This window comes from Poecilia formosa, unplaced genomic scaffold (assembly GCF_000485575.1).
Source record: "Poecilia formosa unplaced genomic scaffold, Poecilia_formosa-5.1.2 Scaffold7, whole genome shotgun sequence".
Classification (NCBI taxonomy): domain Eukaryota; kingdom Metazoa; phylum Chordata; class Actinopteri; order Cyprinodontiformes; family Poeciliidae; genus Poecilia; species Poecilia formosa.
Genome location: NW_006799946.1, coordinates 1,575,647 through 1,594,106, shown reverse-complemented (window position 1 = coordinate 1,594,106; position 18,460 = coordinate 1,575,647). Strand labels below are relative to the sequence as shown.

The following is an 18,460-nucleotide window of genomic DNA, read 5'->3' as shown; positions in this document are numbered from 1 at the left end:
CATGATGTATTATTGAGCTTTTGAGATACTAATCAGCTGCTGCCAGATGTAAAAGTAATACTTTGTTCCCAAGGTTACGCATCACAACAGTTGTCAAAAAGCAAAATAGTGACAGCAAAAATTCTAGCTGCACAGCATCCAAACCAAAGAGAATGGTGATCATGTCAATGTAATCTTTCAAACAAAGAAGTTACTAATAAAAGTCTATGAAAAGAACAAATCAGAACTAATGTGAAATAGCTACTTTAACATCCTGGCAATATTACAACATTGTTAAAATGTAATATTCCTCTCTCTCATTTTCTCTCTCTTTCTCTCTGTATTTTTATATAATTTTCTGTAACATACAACAGGTTTTATAACTTTAGAAACATTTTCAGTCAATATTTGTGGTGCATTGAACTCTGGTAAATTGTGACAAGAGGTCATTTGGATAAGGTAAATATTTAATTCTTGCCCTGAAATTACATAGTAAAGCTTAGGGTGTCAGTACATTGGCCTGAAAACACAAAGTTAGGTCACATGACACACAGGGGTGTTGTCAGCATTAGATATGGAGCTAAGTTTACAGTGTTTTTAATTAATCTCTTTATTCACTTGTTTTAACCATTTTCATCATTAATTCACAAAAATGTTCTCAGCAACAGTTTTTTTCTCTTTAGTCCAGATAAGATGCTGTCTCAGTTTCAAAGTTGCTTATCAGAAGGGGTATGACTGTTGTAACAGTGATATATGTACTTGATATGATCTGTATGTAGTGGCTCACGAAGCTCTGACTATTGTATTGTTTAAAAAATTAAAATAAAGTGTAGAAAAAAGTTAAAAGTTAGAAATCAATTAGATTTAATACAACTAAAAAATGTGTATTTATCGACATTAATACTCTTTTGGATAAATTATGACAGCCTTAGGGCGACCCATAAATTTGCCCTGGTCACTATGATCTGTGTTGCTTGCGTCACTTTTTCCTTCCGCTCAACTTTCCATTAACATGTTTACAGTACTAAGTGAATAACCAGAATTTTTTAACATGTACCTTTTGTGACTTACTCTGTCAATGTCTGTCTGCTTGACAACTGTTAAGTCAGTGGTCTTTCTCATGATTATGTAGGCTTTAACATAACATTTCTGCATTACAAATCCTGAATGTTGGGTTCTTGTCAGTCAGAAGAAACACCTGAAATACATCGTTTTTTTGAGTAATGTAGTTGTATAACATTTGAGTTTCACTTCTCAAACTGATTCAGTTTGAGAAGTGAATCAATCAGTGAATCAGTGTGGAATGATTTTTAAAAAAAAGATTTACAGGTTTTAGAAGCTCTTCTGTTAGTCCTCCATACCAGCAGGTGGCAGTGTGCCACTACAATACCCTTATAGTGGTTGTGACATCAAATCCGTCATCGTATCAACATGGACGCAACTCTAGAAACAAGTGAAGAAACTGGGTTTTATGACCGAAATGCAGCCGCCAAACTACATGAGCGAATCGAGAAACGTCAGCAGGTGTTGGCAGAAGACGTTGAACGAAGAAAAGAGGCGAGACAGAGCCAGTCGGTGGCTGAGGAGAAGAGTGAATATTTTGTGAGCTCTTTCAATGCGGAGCGAGCGGGTATCCAGGAGCTTCTTTCCGGCTGTTCTGGAGCTGACCGACCCACTGTGACCCAGAAACTGGAAGAGGCCACGGCCAAGATGACGCAGCTACAGAAATTTCTGAACGACAGCATGATATTTCTGAGCCAGTACCAAATAAGAGTAGCTCAGGGTGCTCTGCAAAAGCTCCAGGCATCTCTGAATGAGACCAGAGAGGAGGCCCTGCCCAAGAAAAAGTTCGCATTTAGATCGAGAACCAAAGCTGCGGAGAACGTCTCTGATTCTCCTCCTCCTCCTTCATCTGAGACTGTGAGTTCAGGTGTCACCAAGGTGGATGAAGCTACAATCTCAGCGCAGACTGGCTTCTCCAACATCAGCAACGAGTCTCTGACAATGACGTCAGAGGAGATCCAAAGCAGAGATGTGCTGCTGACTCACCTGACCAACTGCAAGGTTCGTCTGTATGGTTCTCCCAGCACCCTGCACCTGAAACACATCACAGCCTGTGAGGTTCTCTGTGGACCTGTAGCTACGTCTGTGTTCGTGGATCACTGCAGCAACAGTGTCCTAGGCTTGGCCTGCCAGCAGCTGAGGACCCACAACACTACCGACACCCAGGTTTACCTGCACGTAACCAGCCGGGCCATCATCGAGGACTGCCGGGGGGTGAGCTTTGCCCCGTTCTGCTGGTCTTACCCCACCCTGGACCAGGATTTTGCTGCGTCTGGCCTGGATCAGGACAGAAACAACTGGAGCCAGGTGGACGACTTCAACTGGCTGGCTGCTGGGACGCCGTCCCCAAACTGGACTGTTATTCCAGAAGCAGACAGAAAAACCGCCTGGGATCCTTAAAATTGAATGCCTTAAGATGTTCTCCAAGTTCACATGTTCAATTAAATAAAGTGGAGAAAAAGCCCACCTGATAATTGTCATTGATCCACTCAGTCTTGGGTGATGCACTTAAATGTAATTTATGTATACATTGATTATTTAAAATAAAGTTTCTTGCATTTTATTTGTACTTCTTATTACACTAAAACCCATGTGATCCTTTACCTACTTATTTAAGAAAAGAGTCAAATTTTAGTCTGTTTCTTTACAGTCGACATTGGTCACTGCTATTAGTGAATGTAGATTTATATTTAAAAGTTTACATGTTTAAAAACAGAAAATCTTCCATTATTTTGTTCTTATGGTTTAAAGTTGTTTTAATGTCATACCAAATAAATTACTGGAATAACTTTCAGATTAGAATAATGCACTCACTTTGAGTTTAGAAATTTTTATAAGATGCAAGTTTCACTTTTTGAACTGAATTTCTAAAATAAATGTGATAATCTAACTTATTAAATGCACTGATAATACTGGTTTGAACAGTGCTTCCTCAAAATCAAAGGTGGGGAGCCAGTATCCTCTGAAAAAAATAAATTCAATAAACAATAAATGGTGAAGCATATTTTTAAATGTTAAAACAGATTAAAACATCACTTAAAAGTGGATAAAAGCACTCGTGGGGCAGTTTATTTGCTGTTGAAAATGCGTTTTTGACATTGCGTCTCTCTAGTTAAAGCAAAAATGCTTGTAAATGCAACAAATACTGTGGGTCATGAGTCTCTCCCACTTGTAATTTCAGGTCAGAAACACAAAAGTTTGGGTACCAATGGGTTAAAATTGTATCCTGTTCATTTCAGAATTTCCTCTTTACCAGCTAATATCTGTGATATAAGTACAGTCGCAGTAGCTGACAATGAAGAGAAAAAAGTCCCAGTAGGTGTGCAAATCTTTTCTCTCTGTGTGTAATATTTTGTGAGACAATTGGTCTATTCTGTCTAAATTTTGTGCTGATAAGCGTTGAGGCTTAAAAAGTGTTAGCGTGCAGTGTTTGTGTGGAGTGTCCAGGAACACTAACCTAATTACCTGAGCACCCAGTGATCTGATAATCCTATCAACAACACTGATCCGTTAAAAGTCGGAACCACGTTGTTTTTAAAAGCACTTTTGAAATTATTTTTAATATACCAGTATGTTAATATGTGAATTTCTACTATTTTGTTACTAATAGTACTCAGGTGCAAAACAGGTTTGTATATTTGTAAACTCTAAAATATATAAAAATGAAACCATTACTTGAGCTTTTAACATGGTCCAAAATATCAAACATGTCTGCCTTATGATCAGACAGGTATTTTGCATTGTTACACGGTCAGATTTTTGTAGAATGTCTTTCTGATTTTAAGAAGTGACAGACTTAGTTTGGGTAAAAAGCTAATTTTAAAACTAAATTGACAAATTTGTTGCTGACTCTTGTTTTTCTGAGCATTTATCCACAAAAACACTTGTTCCCTCAAAGCTGCAAAGTCATAACATAAACCAAATGACTTACTGTATCCTTTTTAAATAAAAGAGAAATTCAACTAACAAGTACAGGGCCAAACTTTCTTTAACTAAATTAACAAATCAATTACAGAACAGTAGATTTAATAAATAATGACAAGAGCATGTGGGAATACAAACATTTCAAGTAAAATAGCTCATCTTTCATAAAATGACTAGACTGAACGGTGTTACTTTCACTCATCACTCTTTATTTCTCATTTCATCCCATTTATGCACTGGGGGTTTCAAAGCCTCACCTTACCACTTTCAAATATACTTTTTGTCACTGCCAAATAACTCAATCTTTTTTCCATCTGACCACAACAAAGTAAAAAAAACAAAAAAACAAACAACAACAACAAAAAAACATGAATAAAACTTATGCAACCAGGTCTTATTTTAAAGCATCAAGTAACTGTCATTTTCTTGCCCTTGTCGAGAGGATTTAAGCGTATGACAGGAGCTGTAGAACATAGTAAATATAGTAAATTACGGTTCATAAAATTCAGTTAAAAATACGGTAACAGCATAAGACTGACATGACACTGTCATAAACATGAAATCACACCTGTCATGAACATGAAGGAGTCTTTATGACTGTTGTCATGAGGTGTCATTCGGTAAATAATGACACGTTGCTTTAAAAGTTGCCTTGAAAGTCCATTAAAAGTGTCAACTTTGCATTAAAATGTCATTATTTACAAACTAATGCAAAGATAGGACTTTTAATTGACTTTCAAGGCAACTTTTAAAGCAACTTTGCATTAAAAGTGTCATTATTTACCGAATGACACTTCATGACAACAGTCATAAAGACTCCTTCATGTTCATGACAAATGTTATGTCATGTTTATGACAGTGTCATGTCAGTCTTATGCACACCCCATCAAATAAAGTGTTACCAAAAATACTTTAATAATCACACATGGAAATTTAATAATATCAACTTATCATACATATTATTATTTCTACTTTAAGGGTTACAATGTCAGAGACCCACAATGCAAAATATAACAACAATTATTACGTGGATTGTTTATATCCTAAACCCAGAGGACAGTAGAAGTAGAAAACAGCAGCCCTTTTTCCACTCAAAGCTTGTGTTGTAGTACAATAAATGTAACATAATTTAATTGTAAAATGAGAACATTCATCATGACTTCCCTAAACCCAAATATAGTAGTTGTGCAACTTTTGTGTCAGTGTTGCACAGAGTGTCAGGAAATGGGTGAGGTCAGGATGTGTTGCATGTGACACTTCATGCACCAGACTCGAATAGGTTAACTTAAAATATGTCTAGCTTATTTTTGCAATTGTAAATAGGTGAGGTAAGGTGCACCTGAAGACTGACATTGTTTCACATTCTCTTTTGCAAAATACTTCAATCCCATTAGATAGAGGGTGTCTGTGAACATCAAGACTCTTTGATCTAAATCTCTCCATTGTGGCTCTGATGATGTGTTTAGGGTCCTTGTCGTGCTGGAAGGTAAATCTTTTAGATTAGTCTCACGTCTTTGCAGCCACCAACATGTTTCGTTCCGGGATTCTCTTTCATTCAGTTCCATCCAGCTGAATAAGGCTTAAGAATAGCAATCCCAGGGCATGATGCTGCCAACACCGTGGCATACATGTTGAGTTCAAGATGATGTGCAGTCTTAAGTTTAATATTTTAAATTCTCCTAGAGCGTTGTTGTTAAATTCTCCTAGGCTTTGAAATGCCAACTTTGAAGATGAGATGATTGGTGGGATGACTAATATATAGCCCTGATGCCCAAACTCACTAACTGAAAAATGCGTCTTGGAACAGGCTTTGACACTGAAACATCCAAGACTGCAGGACTGCATGACTGTTATTTTTTGTTTTTGTTTTCAGTGTGCTCTATGATATTGCCTGAAAATAGGTTGACTGATCAAGAAAAGACTTAGTTGCCACAAAATTGATTTGCGGTGACTCTTACTCTGAAGCCATTGATGGGTGTAAGTGAGCCTATTTGTTTTAACGAAAATATGGACCCCGTACCCATTCATAAACACGCTCAAGTTGCATCTCTTCTGTTGTGTTCGTGATCTTTGTGAGTCTCCCGGCTCCTGTTGTGCTCCATCAAGGTTGACATAACCACGTGAACACTCAAACCAATTATGGTCCCTGGCAGCAGCTTATGATCAGGTTCATCTTGTGTGTGGGGGAGATTTCTGCTCTGTTAATTGGATCAGGTTGCTTACAGAGGCTTAGCATGACGTACAGCAACTTTGAGTTTAATCATTAGCTTCCTCAGCAATCCTCCGCGTCTCTGGGAGAACGCCGCATCAGGATTAGCCTCACCTGTTTGTTTAGAAAAGAAAAACACCCGATTTTGGTGAGGTTGGGCTTTGTGAGATTATTTTTGTCTGGCACAATGGGAAAGGAGATGGTTTTGAAAAAATAAGACTGAGAGGTCTGACTGAATTACCTTACCTTTGTTTCTTTGCTGTGGGATGGATTCTACATTGAGCTGATTCTCATGTCTGTCAACTATCTTGAGGAAATCCTGATAACCAAGCATCAAGGAAGCAAGAACCCCAGGTCGGCTTATTAAGGAACATTTCTAAAACTTAAGTAGAGTGTGGGAAACCTTGAATCTCCTGCAACCGTTCACCATTTGACTCTCTTCTTCAGTAGCAAGGACACAAAGGAGTTTGCACAATGGCTTTGTTGGTAGTCAAGTTTGATTTGAAGAAGCGAGTGAAGCTTGCTCAGACGGTCTGGTTTATGTACTGGTTTGCTGTACTGGCTGGCATTCTCGTGCTCAGCTTGGGCCTATTCTTCAAGATTGAGCTGCGAAAACGCTCAGAACTTATGGACAACAATGAGAGCCACTTCCTGCCCAACGTGCTCATAGCTATGGGTCTTATAGCTTGTGGTATCAATGCCTTCGGAGGCAAAGTCTGCTATGACTCCTTGGACCCTACAAAGTTTGCAAAATGGAAGCCAATGTTAAAGACCTTTTTGGTGTTCTGCATGGGGTTCAATGCCCTCCTTATTGCCACCGCCCTGCTATGCTTTGTAATGAGGATCCCTTTCCAGTTCACCCTGGCTGAGGGTCTGAAGAATGGCATGAAATTCTACAAGGACACGGACACGCCGGGACGCTGCTACATGAAGAGGACCCTGGACCTGATGCAGATGGAGTTTCGTTGCTGTGGGAATGATAACTACAGGGACTGGTTTGAGATTCAGTGGGTCAGCAATCGGTACCTGGACTTCAGCGCAAAGGAAGTCAAAGAGTGAGTGTAAAGAGTTAAATTCCTGAATTAGCTCCTTATTAGCCTTAATGTACAAGCTCAAATCCTGCAGAGTCAATAGTGTTTGGGATTGTTTATGTTGAGTTGGGTTTAAGGGGATTTACAGATGGGATAGGTCAGATCACGGGTATTTATCAGCTCCGAATACTAATAATACACATCTGGGCTGTGGTGGCAGCTGGGAAGGACCAGGCTTTAGTAAGATTATGTAGGGTTGTTTAAGTGAAAGTTTTCAAAAGTATAAATTTTAAGATGACACTTGCAAGATTTTAATAGGTGTTGTTACAATCCAGCGATATATGACTGGTTTGTCTCAATCACCCTTTATTAACAAATGAGAAAGGGAGAGTTTTGAAACCTGGGGCATAATTAGTGTTTAATCTACAGGATTACATGTCCTTCAAGAATCAGTGTCCTCTTCAATCTCCAAAGACCTGACAGCAGCTGCCCAAGAATAGCACTGCTCAACGTCAGACTTTAACATTGGCAGGAAGGAGAGCAAGAGGCGCATTTGTTTTATTGTTTAATGTCACCTAATTTTCTGCAGACTTTTTGAACGGTCACAATTATCATGATCCCATTAGAGACCTTTATTCCTTTTCAAATCCTGTCACTATAAATAGCATCTTTGTAATAACCACAGATAGGCAAAGTAGCCAAAAGAATGTATTCAAGTAAGAGTAGAGCTACTTCAACATGAGTACAAAGTAGTCACCCAATAAATTACTCAAGCAATAGTGAAAAAGTATTTTGTAGAAAGTCTACTCAAGAGTTGGATAAATGATCTTAACATCTGATTTAATACTTAAATATGATGTAATCAGACAGGAAAATGTAAACTTAGGTATAAATTCTCATATTTTAAAAACATGAGAAGGAGTTTACACTTCTACTCACTCCTTTGAATATTTATTGTTTGCATTGCTGTCATTTAATTGTAACTTGGCGTGCTCAAATAATACAAAAAAAAAAGGTAAAAAAGAACAAAATTAAACAATAACAAATCAATAACATAATTGCAAAATAAATTCTGGCAGATGAAACACTTTTTATTCATTTATTTTTTACCTAAAACTCAGTTTAGTATAACTTGCTAACTTACTAAAGTGCAATTTGGGGCATGATTGTTTGCGTGCAATCAGAATGTGGAAGTTTCTGGAAATAACTGATGCTTTGTGATCCAATTTCACTTGGCTTTCCATTGACCTACTACTATCAGTCACAGATTAGATCAGCTTCTGAGAATGATCTCTGGCCCAGATTTACTCATTTGGCTGACTGCTTTGCAATTTATTGCAGCTATTTATCTATCTGCATGCTACCTGAGGCTCTAGGAGTATTTTCCACAAGTTTGATCTCTAGTTCTTCAAACCATGCACATGGTAAAGACAGTAATAAATATTATGAATCAACATTAAAATGACTATCAAATTCAAAGATATTTCATTTTGATTACCTTGTTAAAATATATTTTTTTCATAATGAGAACTCCGTTTTTAGCTTTTTTTGTTGTTGTTGTTGTTGTTGTTAGACTATAGCATGTAGCCTTTCAAAGCTTAACACTTTCATTGACCTCAAAACATTGTATTCTCTAGGAGATAAATAAAGGAGATAAACCTTTGTTTATATCCTGGATAAACAAAGGTTCCCCTCTTTGCAATTACATACTTTTCTAGTTTTGATCTCTCACACCCAAAAAGGTCAGGTACGACATGTTGTAAGAGCCAAATGATTGAACTGAGGTTACAAACCAAAATAAATACAAATAACTCTGGATAAGTTATTTACTTTACCAATTTGCACATCCATTTTGCTATTTCAACTCTTCCTTCTTCCATTTAGCAAACTAATAATTTTATAGTAATGTTCTGAAACCATTGTTTATCAGTTTAGTTTTTGTGGATGCATGGTATTTTGCCATTTGACATGTTATACCTTTGGACTTTTAGCTATTTAATAATTGACTTTTTTGGAGCCGTTTGCCAAGTTTGTTCTGACCATACATCATTATGTGCCAACTAGAGACAAGTTTTGTGTCCACTTTTACAACAGATGACCTAAAGTAATGTCTGCAATGTAATCGTGGTTTGCCACACGAATATGTGGTTTTATGACTCCAATAAATGATTCCTACCAGCGAAAGGTCCCTTCTGAGTAATTTTTGAATTGATTAGTGATAATCAACAAGATTTTACAGCATATTACAAAGGTTTTCAGATATTATATCTAAGATTTAAGTATCTTTATGATTGGTAGTGACATGGAAATACTCATCCACAATCAAAAACAAAGTACATGGGTATGACAGGCACCAAATGAAAGGAGAAATGGACAAAAACATAATACATCTGTGAGAATTGGTGAAAGGATGAATTCACCCAAAGCTGATTGTGTGACCCAAGTAAGTAATTTCTGAAATGGTCTTTTTTTCCCTTTTACTACTTTGTATCTTTGGACTTTTGGATTGTTTTGTATCTGACACACTGGTGTCACATCTGATATGCGATACACGCTGGTGCCACCTACTGCATAACATATTGTACAGACAATATTTTATGCAAGTTGTTACATGTGTAACCTGAAAATTTACAAAATTAGGGTGTGGTTGGCAAATTGGACCAGAGGCTTGTACTAAATAGGTGTTTTCTTTAAATCAAGGAAGTTTATTATACTTTTGTAAATGTTTCTGTTTGTATCCTTTTCCCCCCACACAGACCTGAAAGAAAGAATGGAAAGTTCTTGAGCTTTTTCCTCATTTCACTTCCACCTTTGTTTTGCCCTCTCAGTCGGATCGGGAGCAACGTGGATGGACAGTATTTGATGGATGGAGTCCCGTTCAGCTGCTGCAACCCCAGCTCCCCCAGACCCTGCATCCAGTACCAGATGACCAACAACTCCGCTCACTACAGCTATGACCACTACACCGAGGAGCTGAACGTGTGGAGACGTGGCTGTCGGGAAGCCTTGCTGTCTTATTACGGAGGCATAATGAATACCATTGGAGCCCTAGTGCTGCTGGTCACTATGCTGGAGGTTAGCACTGCCAAAATACGAACATTTTAAATTATTTGATAATTTTGTCACATTGGTGTTTTGTTTTTTTTTTTAATACTGATTTTTCTGGAATTTACTAGGAGAGACTACTTGGTTTGTTTGTTTCACAGAGTTATTTATATTTTTAAAACAAATAAGTCTTCACAAATTACAAATTTAAAAAGATGAATTGCACACAACACACAGACTGAATTCTTTAAAATGGGGGAAAGGAAGAACATTGACTAGTTATCGTTAATATATTAGTAGATATAAATAAGCATATATTGATAGAAGGCTGTTCTACAATAAGTTACATAACCTGTTACAATTATAATCATGTAAATTTTATGTTGTAAGTTTATGAATAGAATAGCATATACTTTATTGAAATTGCTTAATTTTATTATTATTAAGATTATCCAGTTAAATATGAGGTATTCATAGACAGCATAGACTGTATATCCTGGAGGATGAGTGAAATAAAAGTAAGATTTAGTTGTTTCCTTTTCTCCTTTCAGGCCATGAATATTGCAAACATATTTTCACGCTATCTAATTATGGAGCTTGACTTACATAGTTCCTTATTCTCATTTATATGATTGTTTTATGCTATATACATATGTGTATTTATGATATGTACATATGTATATGTACACATATGTATTCGAAGGGTTTCATTCAATCACTCTTTCACTGACTGCTAAAGTCACTGTCAAAAAGCACACCCCTGTTTTTCACATGATTCCTCCAAAGTTGTGCTTCTGCAAGTACCACTAAGACTAAATAAGGCTTGTCCTCAATAAAATTTATAGTAATATATTTTAGTAAATTGTTTCACTTAAAGCATTTGTAGATCTAAGCGTCATCTAAAAAGCTATGACAGGAGATGTGTGCAGAGTCTGAATAAAGACATGTGCTCTGATTGGTCAGCTTTGCAGGCCTAAACAGAGGCTACCGTCACAAAGCAATGAGGCTTCATTTCAAATTTCTAGACTCAATTTCACTGAGAAAGTACAAGGAAACTGCCTACTGTCATCCAAGATAAATTATATAGAAACAAAAACCTAAAGATGACATAAGCTTACTAGAACTTTATTCAACACAATGAATTCAATTTTCCCAACATGTATTTATTAAAAGTAAAGAATGTACGTATTTCTTATGAATTGGTAAATACTTTGCTGGGTTAGTCCTATTGAGGGGTTCAGTGCAATTCTAGAAATGAGGCATTATCCAGAAAGAATGCTTCAAGTAGTTCTGAGTTTTTCCTTTTCTTTAGTTTGTGGCAAGATTGTCATAACAAAGAAGTTATGTTTATTATATTCAAACACACTGCATCTGAACCATCTGAATAGATACTTAGCTTTGCTTTTTTTGTGTTTTTCTTCAACTCTCTGGCAAGAGACTTGTTTGAAGAATCTGAAACACAGGAGCTGCCGTAGGCTTAAGGTCCTGCTATTATGGTTTCTAATGCTTTTCACTGTTGTCTCGCATGATCGTTCCCATCTCAACAGCCTGGTACAAGTCATGGAGTTGAATCTGCTGAATACTGCACTGTCCAAATGCATAAGCGTCCTGGTTGGTTTATTTCTACAAGCATCCATGCGATCAATCAATGCAAGTAGTCTTTTCCGGCTTTAACAGAATTTATAAATGGGGATTAATGAAAGTGAAAGTCTTAGATTTGGTCTGTTTTGAGTTCAGGACCAGTTGCTCCAAAAGTGTTTGCTGCGTGGATTAAAAAGCTTCGTCATTTGTTTCCTTCTTCCTGTTCTTCTCCTTCTTCCAAAACACCTTTATCCAATTTACCTTGATATCGTTTCTGCTGGCCTCGGCAGTAATACCAACCTGCAAACGTTGTAATCTGTAGCAGTCATATAGGATCTAACCTCACTTGAGATCTCTCCTCTGGGTTTGCTGCCACCGTCTGTTGTTCCAAAGACCAAAGTTGTTTGGGGCTTTCAGAATGAACTTGTAGAGATAAATCCTTGAAGTCTATGAATACCAAGTATGTTATGAATCATCATCGAGCAGAGACTGTAAATAGAGCCATTTAGATAACATCTCTCTGCTTTAAACCCCGCAGGAGATCACCTGTCTTAAAAATACAGATTTAGGCAACACGCAGAGCTTATCAGTGGCACGGTTGGAGGATTTCTAGAATCAAGTTATGCAACCGTCGCTTGTGCTGACACAGATAGTGGGTTCAGAGAAGAAGTAATGGGTCAATCTGCGGGAGATTGAGTTCCAAAACCTGAAACGTCATCTTCAAAACTAATGTCTCCAATAACTTTTGAGATTACAGATGATGTCAACAACTGTTTCTAAAAGCTCCTCCAAAACTAAATGCATTTGATTCATACTCGCTTTGTTGCTTGCTTTGCCTCAGTTCAGTTTCATGATAACACATCTGACTTGGTAGTGACTGGCGCCAGCTGGGAGGAATGTCTAGTCTTTCTTGGTTGTCAATGAGAAACCAGATCAAGTAGTGCATTGCACATGTGTTAACTCATTATATTCATATTCGCCATCCTTGCTACAAACACACTCACATTTAAACTCAACCGGTACTCTTGCAGGTTGCTGTGACCGTTGGCCTGCAGTACGTTGACACCTCCCTGTCCACGCTGGCCAACCCGGAGGACATGGAGAGCGAGAGTGAGGGCTTCCTCCTGGAGAAGACAGTAAAGGAGACATTCACTGACATCATGGCTAAAATGAAAGCCATGGGCAAGGGGGCAAAGGTGGAGGAAGGGGGCGAGGAGGGCGTCGCTACTGTCAGCTGAGCAAAACTCCAGCCACCTGCAGAAACTGTGAAAACTTCCACCTGAAGTGGAGGCGAGAAGAGAACATTTTCTACCAGACTTTATCTTCCAGCTCCACCAACTCACCCAATCTGATAAAAATAAAAAATAAAAAATAAAAATGTGTGATTTAAGCTTTTGAAATAAATTTATTTTTGAAATTTCTGCAGCATAATTTCACATTGATAATGTTATTTTTTTAAAAAAAATATGTTTTTAACTTCAATACAGTTAGAGAACTGACTGTTTCTAACAAATAATGGCAGAGTCATTGGCTCCCCTGCTGTTAATGAATTACTTTAACTTTCCAAGTTGAGCCATGTATGCAACATTTTATAATTGTCCTGAACTTTATCTTGAACTTTTAAAGAATAGATGGCTTCACAGTGCAGTAAAGCAGTATGTTTCGTCGTTCATCGGTCTTCATCAACAGTCCTGTGTTGATGAAGACCGATCATACGGAGAAGCACCCTTGTGCTTCTCCGTATGATGTAGCTCTGGAAACTGAGAGAGCCATCAAAGAAGACTGATTTTGCATGTGGTGAATCATTTGTGTGTTGATTTGGGCATATGCTATAGCTCAATGTCCTGCTGAAAGACCCAGTGGCAACCCATTTCCAGTTTCTGGCTGAATCCAGCATTTTGTTTCATAAGGCATTTGAAAGAGTTCATGATGCAGTGAACTTCAACAAGGTTCCAGGGGCTTTTGGAAGACATAGCAGCCCACGGCCTCACAGATCCTATACTGAACTTTGCACAGGCTTTTAGGAGATGTCCCTTATATTTATTATGATTTTTGTTTCAAAATAGACCCACTTGGAGCATCTGTTGAAAGAAAGTCTCATCTGACCAAGGCACCCACTTTCACTTAAAGTTACAGATTAGCATGCTCTGCTATTTTTTTTTATTTTTTTTTACACAATATTATGACTTTTTCTTGGGATGCCTCTTAAACAACAAGTTGGCATGTTGAGAGCTCTGCATCTCTTCAAGAGTGGGCTTTAGAGATTTTAATGTAGGCTGTAATTTTGGGTACATTTAGGTAGGTATCTATTTTTGTGTAGCCATTTCCTGATTTAAGGGGATCTGCACACATCTGCTTTGCTTTACTGGCATGTTCTCTTGTCTTTCCCATTTGAAGAGTGCCTAAGAGAAGTGGGTCACCGTGTCACATCACAATCCCAGGCAAGCAGAAGGTTGTGTATCATTAGTTATACATTTTTTTAAAAACTCGGTTCAACTTTAAAAAGAAAGTATTCGTAAAAATGATTTGATTTAATTTATTTTTAAAGAGGCTGCTAGTTTCGTTTTTCTACTTCTGAAGACTGCATGTTTCTAAATTTCTTCTGTGATAGTTTATGCTACTGCAGTGACATATTAATAAATCTTAAGGCTTGTCACGTCTTCATCAGGATGGCCAACAAACGTGTCCGCATCTGTACGTGATAACGATCCTACAGCTGAACTGATTAATGGCCACAGTACATAAGAATGTAAAAGATAGAAACCCTCCCACTGGGTTTCTATTCTATTGCAAAGTATCATACTCCAGTCCACATTTAAAGCCTGGATAGGCTCCTCACATGGAGCAAAAATCGGAATTAGGTGACTAATTTGCGAATGTTTGGCCAGCGAAGGATGAGAAACAGGAGGTGTGCCCTGAAGTGAAGCAGTTTAGAGTGAATTGGCAGCTAAAATTTGGCCTCCTGACCCCTGTCCTGTATCTATTTATTGAAACATACAGCATGTATGTATGCGTGTGTATGTATGTATATTGTAACAACTGGATCTTTGTAAATAGTGTAGAAAAGATTCTACTTTTTTAAAAATAAAAAAAGAGATGTATATTGTAATTAAGTTAAATATTGAATTCTATGTTAAATTTTCCAAGTGATATTTTTGACTTTTGTGTGTTTATGTAGATAAACCAAGAACATGTAAATGAATAAAGGATTTTAGAGATACGATCTGACTGTGAAACAACAGCTTGGTGTTTTGTCCCGACCTTGAATGTGGGAAGCCATACTGCGAGTGCCCCAGGGTTCCTGATTAAGGCAATAGGATGAGGGTAATTATGGTATTACTGCTTTCACATGGACATGGGATGACTTTTCACATGTCTTGTGTCAGAGCATGAGAGCGTTCTAAAGCGTAAACATAGCTGTACTGGTCAATTGGGTGTGTAAAATGCACAATGCAGCTGCCGACTCTCTTGATTTTCGAGCATAACGGCCCTTAAATCTGCTGCAGCGTAAGATTTGACTTCATAGCATGCAAATAACAAACCCCGTGATCCCTTCAGCCTAGATATTGATAAATAATAACTAGCATGGCCCTGTTTATCCATCCTCTTTAGACTCAATCCACTAATAACATGTGCATGTGAGCTGAGATCCACATTTTGTGTAAACTCCCACCACGAGGAATGAGAGGCCCTGATATCAAAGCTGGTGTGGCTTACTTAGAGCACACGGGGAGGGGCGTGAAGAGTCAGCAGGAATGGTGGGGAGGCCAACTCTGCGCGGTATTTTTGTTGGACTAAAGCACATAACCAGAGCTGAGCAGATAAGACGTCTAATCGGCTTGAGATTAGCGTGAGCCCCTCGGCCAGGTGAACGGGCGAGGTCCTGTTCACAACAGGGAGGAGGACAAGGCAAGAGAAAGTGAAGATCAGGGCAAGATGAAAGGAAAATAAGGTGTAAAACCAGTGAAAAGGTGAATAAATACTCTTACTCTGTTTGGTAAAAGTGCTGTGTAAAAGAATTTGATCTCTTGTAGAGTCCCTTTGTTTTCTCCTTTGTTAAACAAACTTAAGTGTCTATCATGAAAAGTCATTTTCAACCAATCTGGCCCTATCCAATTTCAAACTTGATAACTGTTTGTACCAAACTTTGGTGGCAACAACTACCATCTAGTATTTATTGTTACTGGCAAATAACTTTTTATGTCACTGAACATCAGTCCACCCTATGCAGAATTGATTTAATTCAGCCTCTTTTGGAGGGTTTTAAGCATGAATGTCCTGTTTAAGGGCATTACTTTGACTAGACCACTCCCAAACCTTAATAATGTGTTGTTAATTTTTAGCCATGGATCACTGTCACTTGGATCACTGTCCTGCTATGTACTGGAGCTGTGCTTGAGCTTAAAAGGGCAAAAAGTGAAGTCCGGAAAATCTCCAGAACAGAATTAATCGTTCTGTTAATCCAGGTTCGAAAACAGCAAATCATGCCCAGACCATCACACTACCACCATCGTGCTTTGGTGTTGGCATGATCTTTTTGTGAAACACGGTTAGTTATATTCCAGATGTTACAGGTTGCATACCTTCCAAAACCTTACATTTGTGTATCAGACGTCCAGAAACTAATTTTCCCAAAGTCTTTGGGACCATCAAGATTTTGTGCATAATGGTTTCTACTGTGGTTCACTAGAGTCCTAAAGCTTTAGAAAATCTTTTGTAATGCTTTCAAGACTAATTGATGTAATTTACAGTACTTTGCAAAAGTCATGAACTTCTTCTGTTTTAATCTGTGCTTCTTAAGATCCAACTTTCTTCACATTGTTAAAGTGGATCTACAGAGAGCTAACAACTGCGGATCCACTTTAACCCTCACCTTTACCAAAGTAAAAGTTCAAAGGAATCAATAAAAGTCCAAATTAAATTACATTTATAACTGCATTTGACATTCGTTCATGTATAAGTGCATGTAATTTTATATGCTTATTTACCATACACTATAAGAGGTCTAATTTGTGTTTTCCCTTTTTGAAGTTATGACCACATCACTGCAAATCTAATTCATTGACCCTCCAAGACTCGAACATATCTCCTTTGTGAAACATTTGGGAGTGTTGATTGTTTGTTTAGATGGAAGATCCAGTCAGAGCTGATTCAGTCACATCAGAAGCCACAAGGGGGCGTGTTTTCATCATGATGTAACCTGACGGCTCCTTACACACTCATAAAATATTTATAGCTAACCCTTATCAGATATAATAGACTTTTATCACTTTTTGTTAGATGATAAAAACAACTTCAAATAATAAGAATAATAAAAAAAAATATTTCACAGAAGACTAATCTGTTGATTAGCATTTAAATTCAGTTCTTTGAGGGGTAAAAAAGATTCACTCTGACAATTTTAATAATAATTATAATGACTCCAGACATAATTGATCAGTTATATCTCGATAAAATATCTACAAAATACATAATTGTCTGGTTATTTATTCAATATTAATTTACATTTTTTATAAGATGCATTTTAAAATGTCAAAAAAAAAACATTCTAAGTAAAAGGAAGTAAATCTCATCTCACCTAAAAGACAGGAAAGACAAAATGCAAATGAATGATGAAATACTTTAGAAATATTTCACAGAAAATTAGCGCTCTTTTCAGGGTAGTAACAAATTGACATCGGATTTATTTATTATGTTTTTTTTGTTTGTTTGTTTGTTTGTTTTACCTCCATTCTTTAAATTAACTGACAGAATTTTATTTTGACCCTCCGGTCTAGAAGTATTCATCCACTTTGAACTATGCATTTTATATCACAGACAAACACAAAGTGTTACATAACTGTGAAGTGAGGAAAAGCAAACATGCTTTTATTTTATTATTAATATCAACTTGAAAAATGTGATATGCATGTTTTAGCTCTCTTCCTTTTGTTACCTCTAAATAAAATCAAGACAGTTAAATTACATTTAGAAGTCTCTTATTTAGTGGATAGAGTCCACCGGTGTCTTGATTTGATTTAATCTCAGTATATATTCAGCTCTTGTGTGAAGGCCTCAGAGGTTTGTTAGAGAACATCAGTGAAGAAACCACATCATGAAGACTAAGGAAGGAAGCAGAAAGATCAGGGATAATTGTTTTGAAGAAGTTTAATGCAGGGTTGTTGTAAAACACTATGCCAAGCAATGAACAACTCATTGAACAATGATCAGTCCAACATCTAAGAGAAAAATAGTATGGCATAACCATAAACCTACCAAGATATCACCATCCAACTAGACGGAAAGGCTGAGCAAGGAGAACATTAATTAGACAAACAACCAAGAGGTCCATGGTGACACTGGAGGAGCTGCAGAGTTTCAGTAAAACAATGCTGAAAGATGTCACGCTTAAAGTTAGCCAAAAGTCATTCGAGGTCCAACTGAACTTTTTTGGAATAGACACTGTGAGGCTTAAAAGTGTGTTAGCCTGCAGAAAAACATATTGGAGGCAGCATTTCGTGTTGGTCGGGTCTATGAAATCCCAATAAAAACCCTTTGAAGTCTGTGGCTGAAACACGACAAAATATGAACATTTTGTAAGCCACGCAGAAAATGGCAACACAAATGAATATGCATCAATAATTCAGGG

The 18,460-nt window shown here is 37.4% G+C and overlaps 2 protein-coding genes across 2 annotated transcripts; both read left to right on the top strand.

The window, feature by feature from the left end:
• Positions 1 to 1,352: 1,352 nt before the first annotated feature.
• On the top strand, positions 1,353 to 2,605 carry tbcc (tubulin folding cofactor C). Its single transcript, XM_007571164.2, has one exon. The coding sequence runs from the start codon at positions 1,411 to 1,413 to the stop codon at positions 2,440 to 2,442; it is 1,032 nt and encodes a 343-aa protein (XP_007571226.1). The 5' UTR covers positions 1,353 to 1,410; the 3' UTR covers positions 2,443 to 2,605.
• Positions 2,606 to 6,222: 3,617 nt separating this feature from the next.
• prph2a (peripherin 2a (retinal degeneration, slow)) lies at positions 6,223 to 15,060 on the top strand. The gene is made up of 3 exons (XM_007571151.2): positions 6,223 to 7,230; positions 10,035 to 10,281; positions 12,864 to 15,060. Exons 1-3 carry the CDS (start codon positions 6,650 to 6,652, stop codon positions 13,068 to 13,070), a joined length of 1,035 nt encoding a protein of 344 aa, XP_007571213.1. The 5' UTR covers positions 6,223 to 6,649; the 3' UTR covers positions 13,071 to 15,060.
• The last annotated feature ends 3,400 nt before the right edge of the window (positions 15,061 to 18,460 follow it).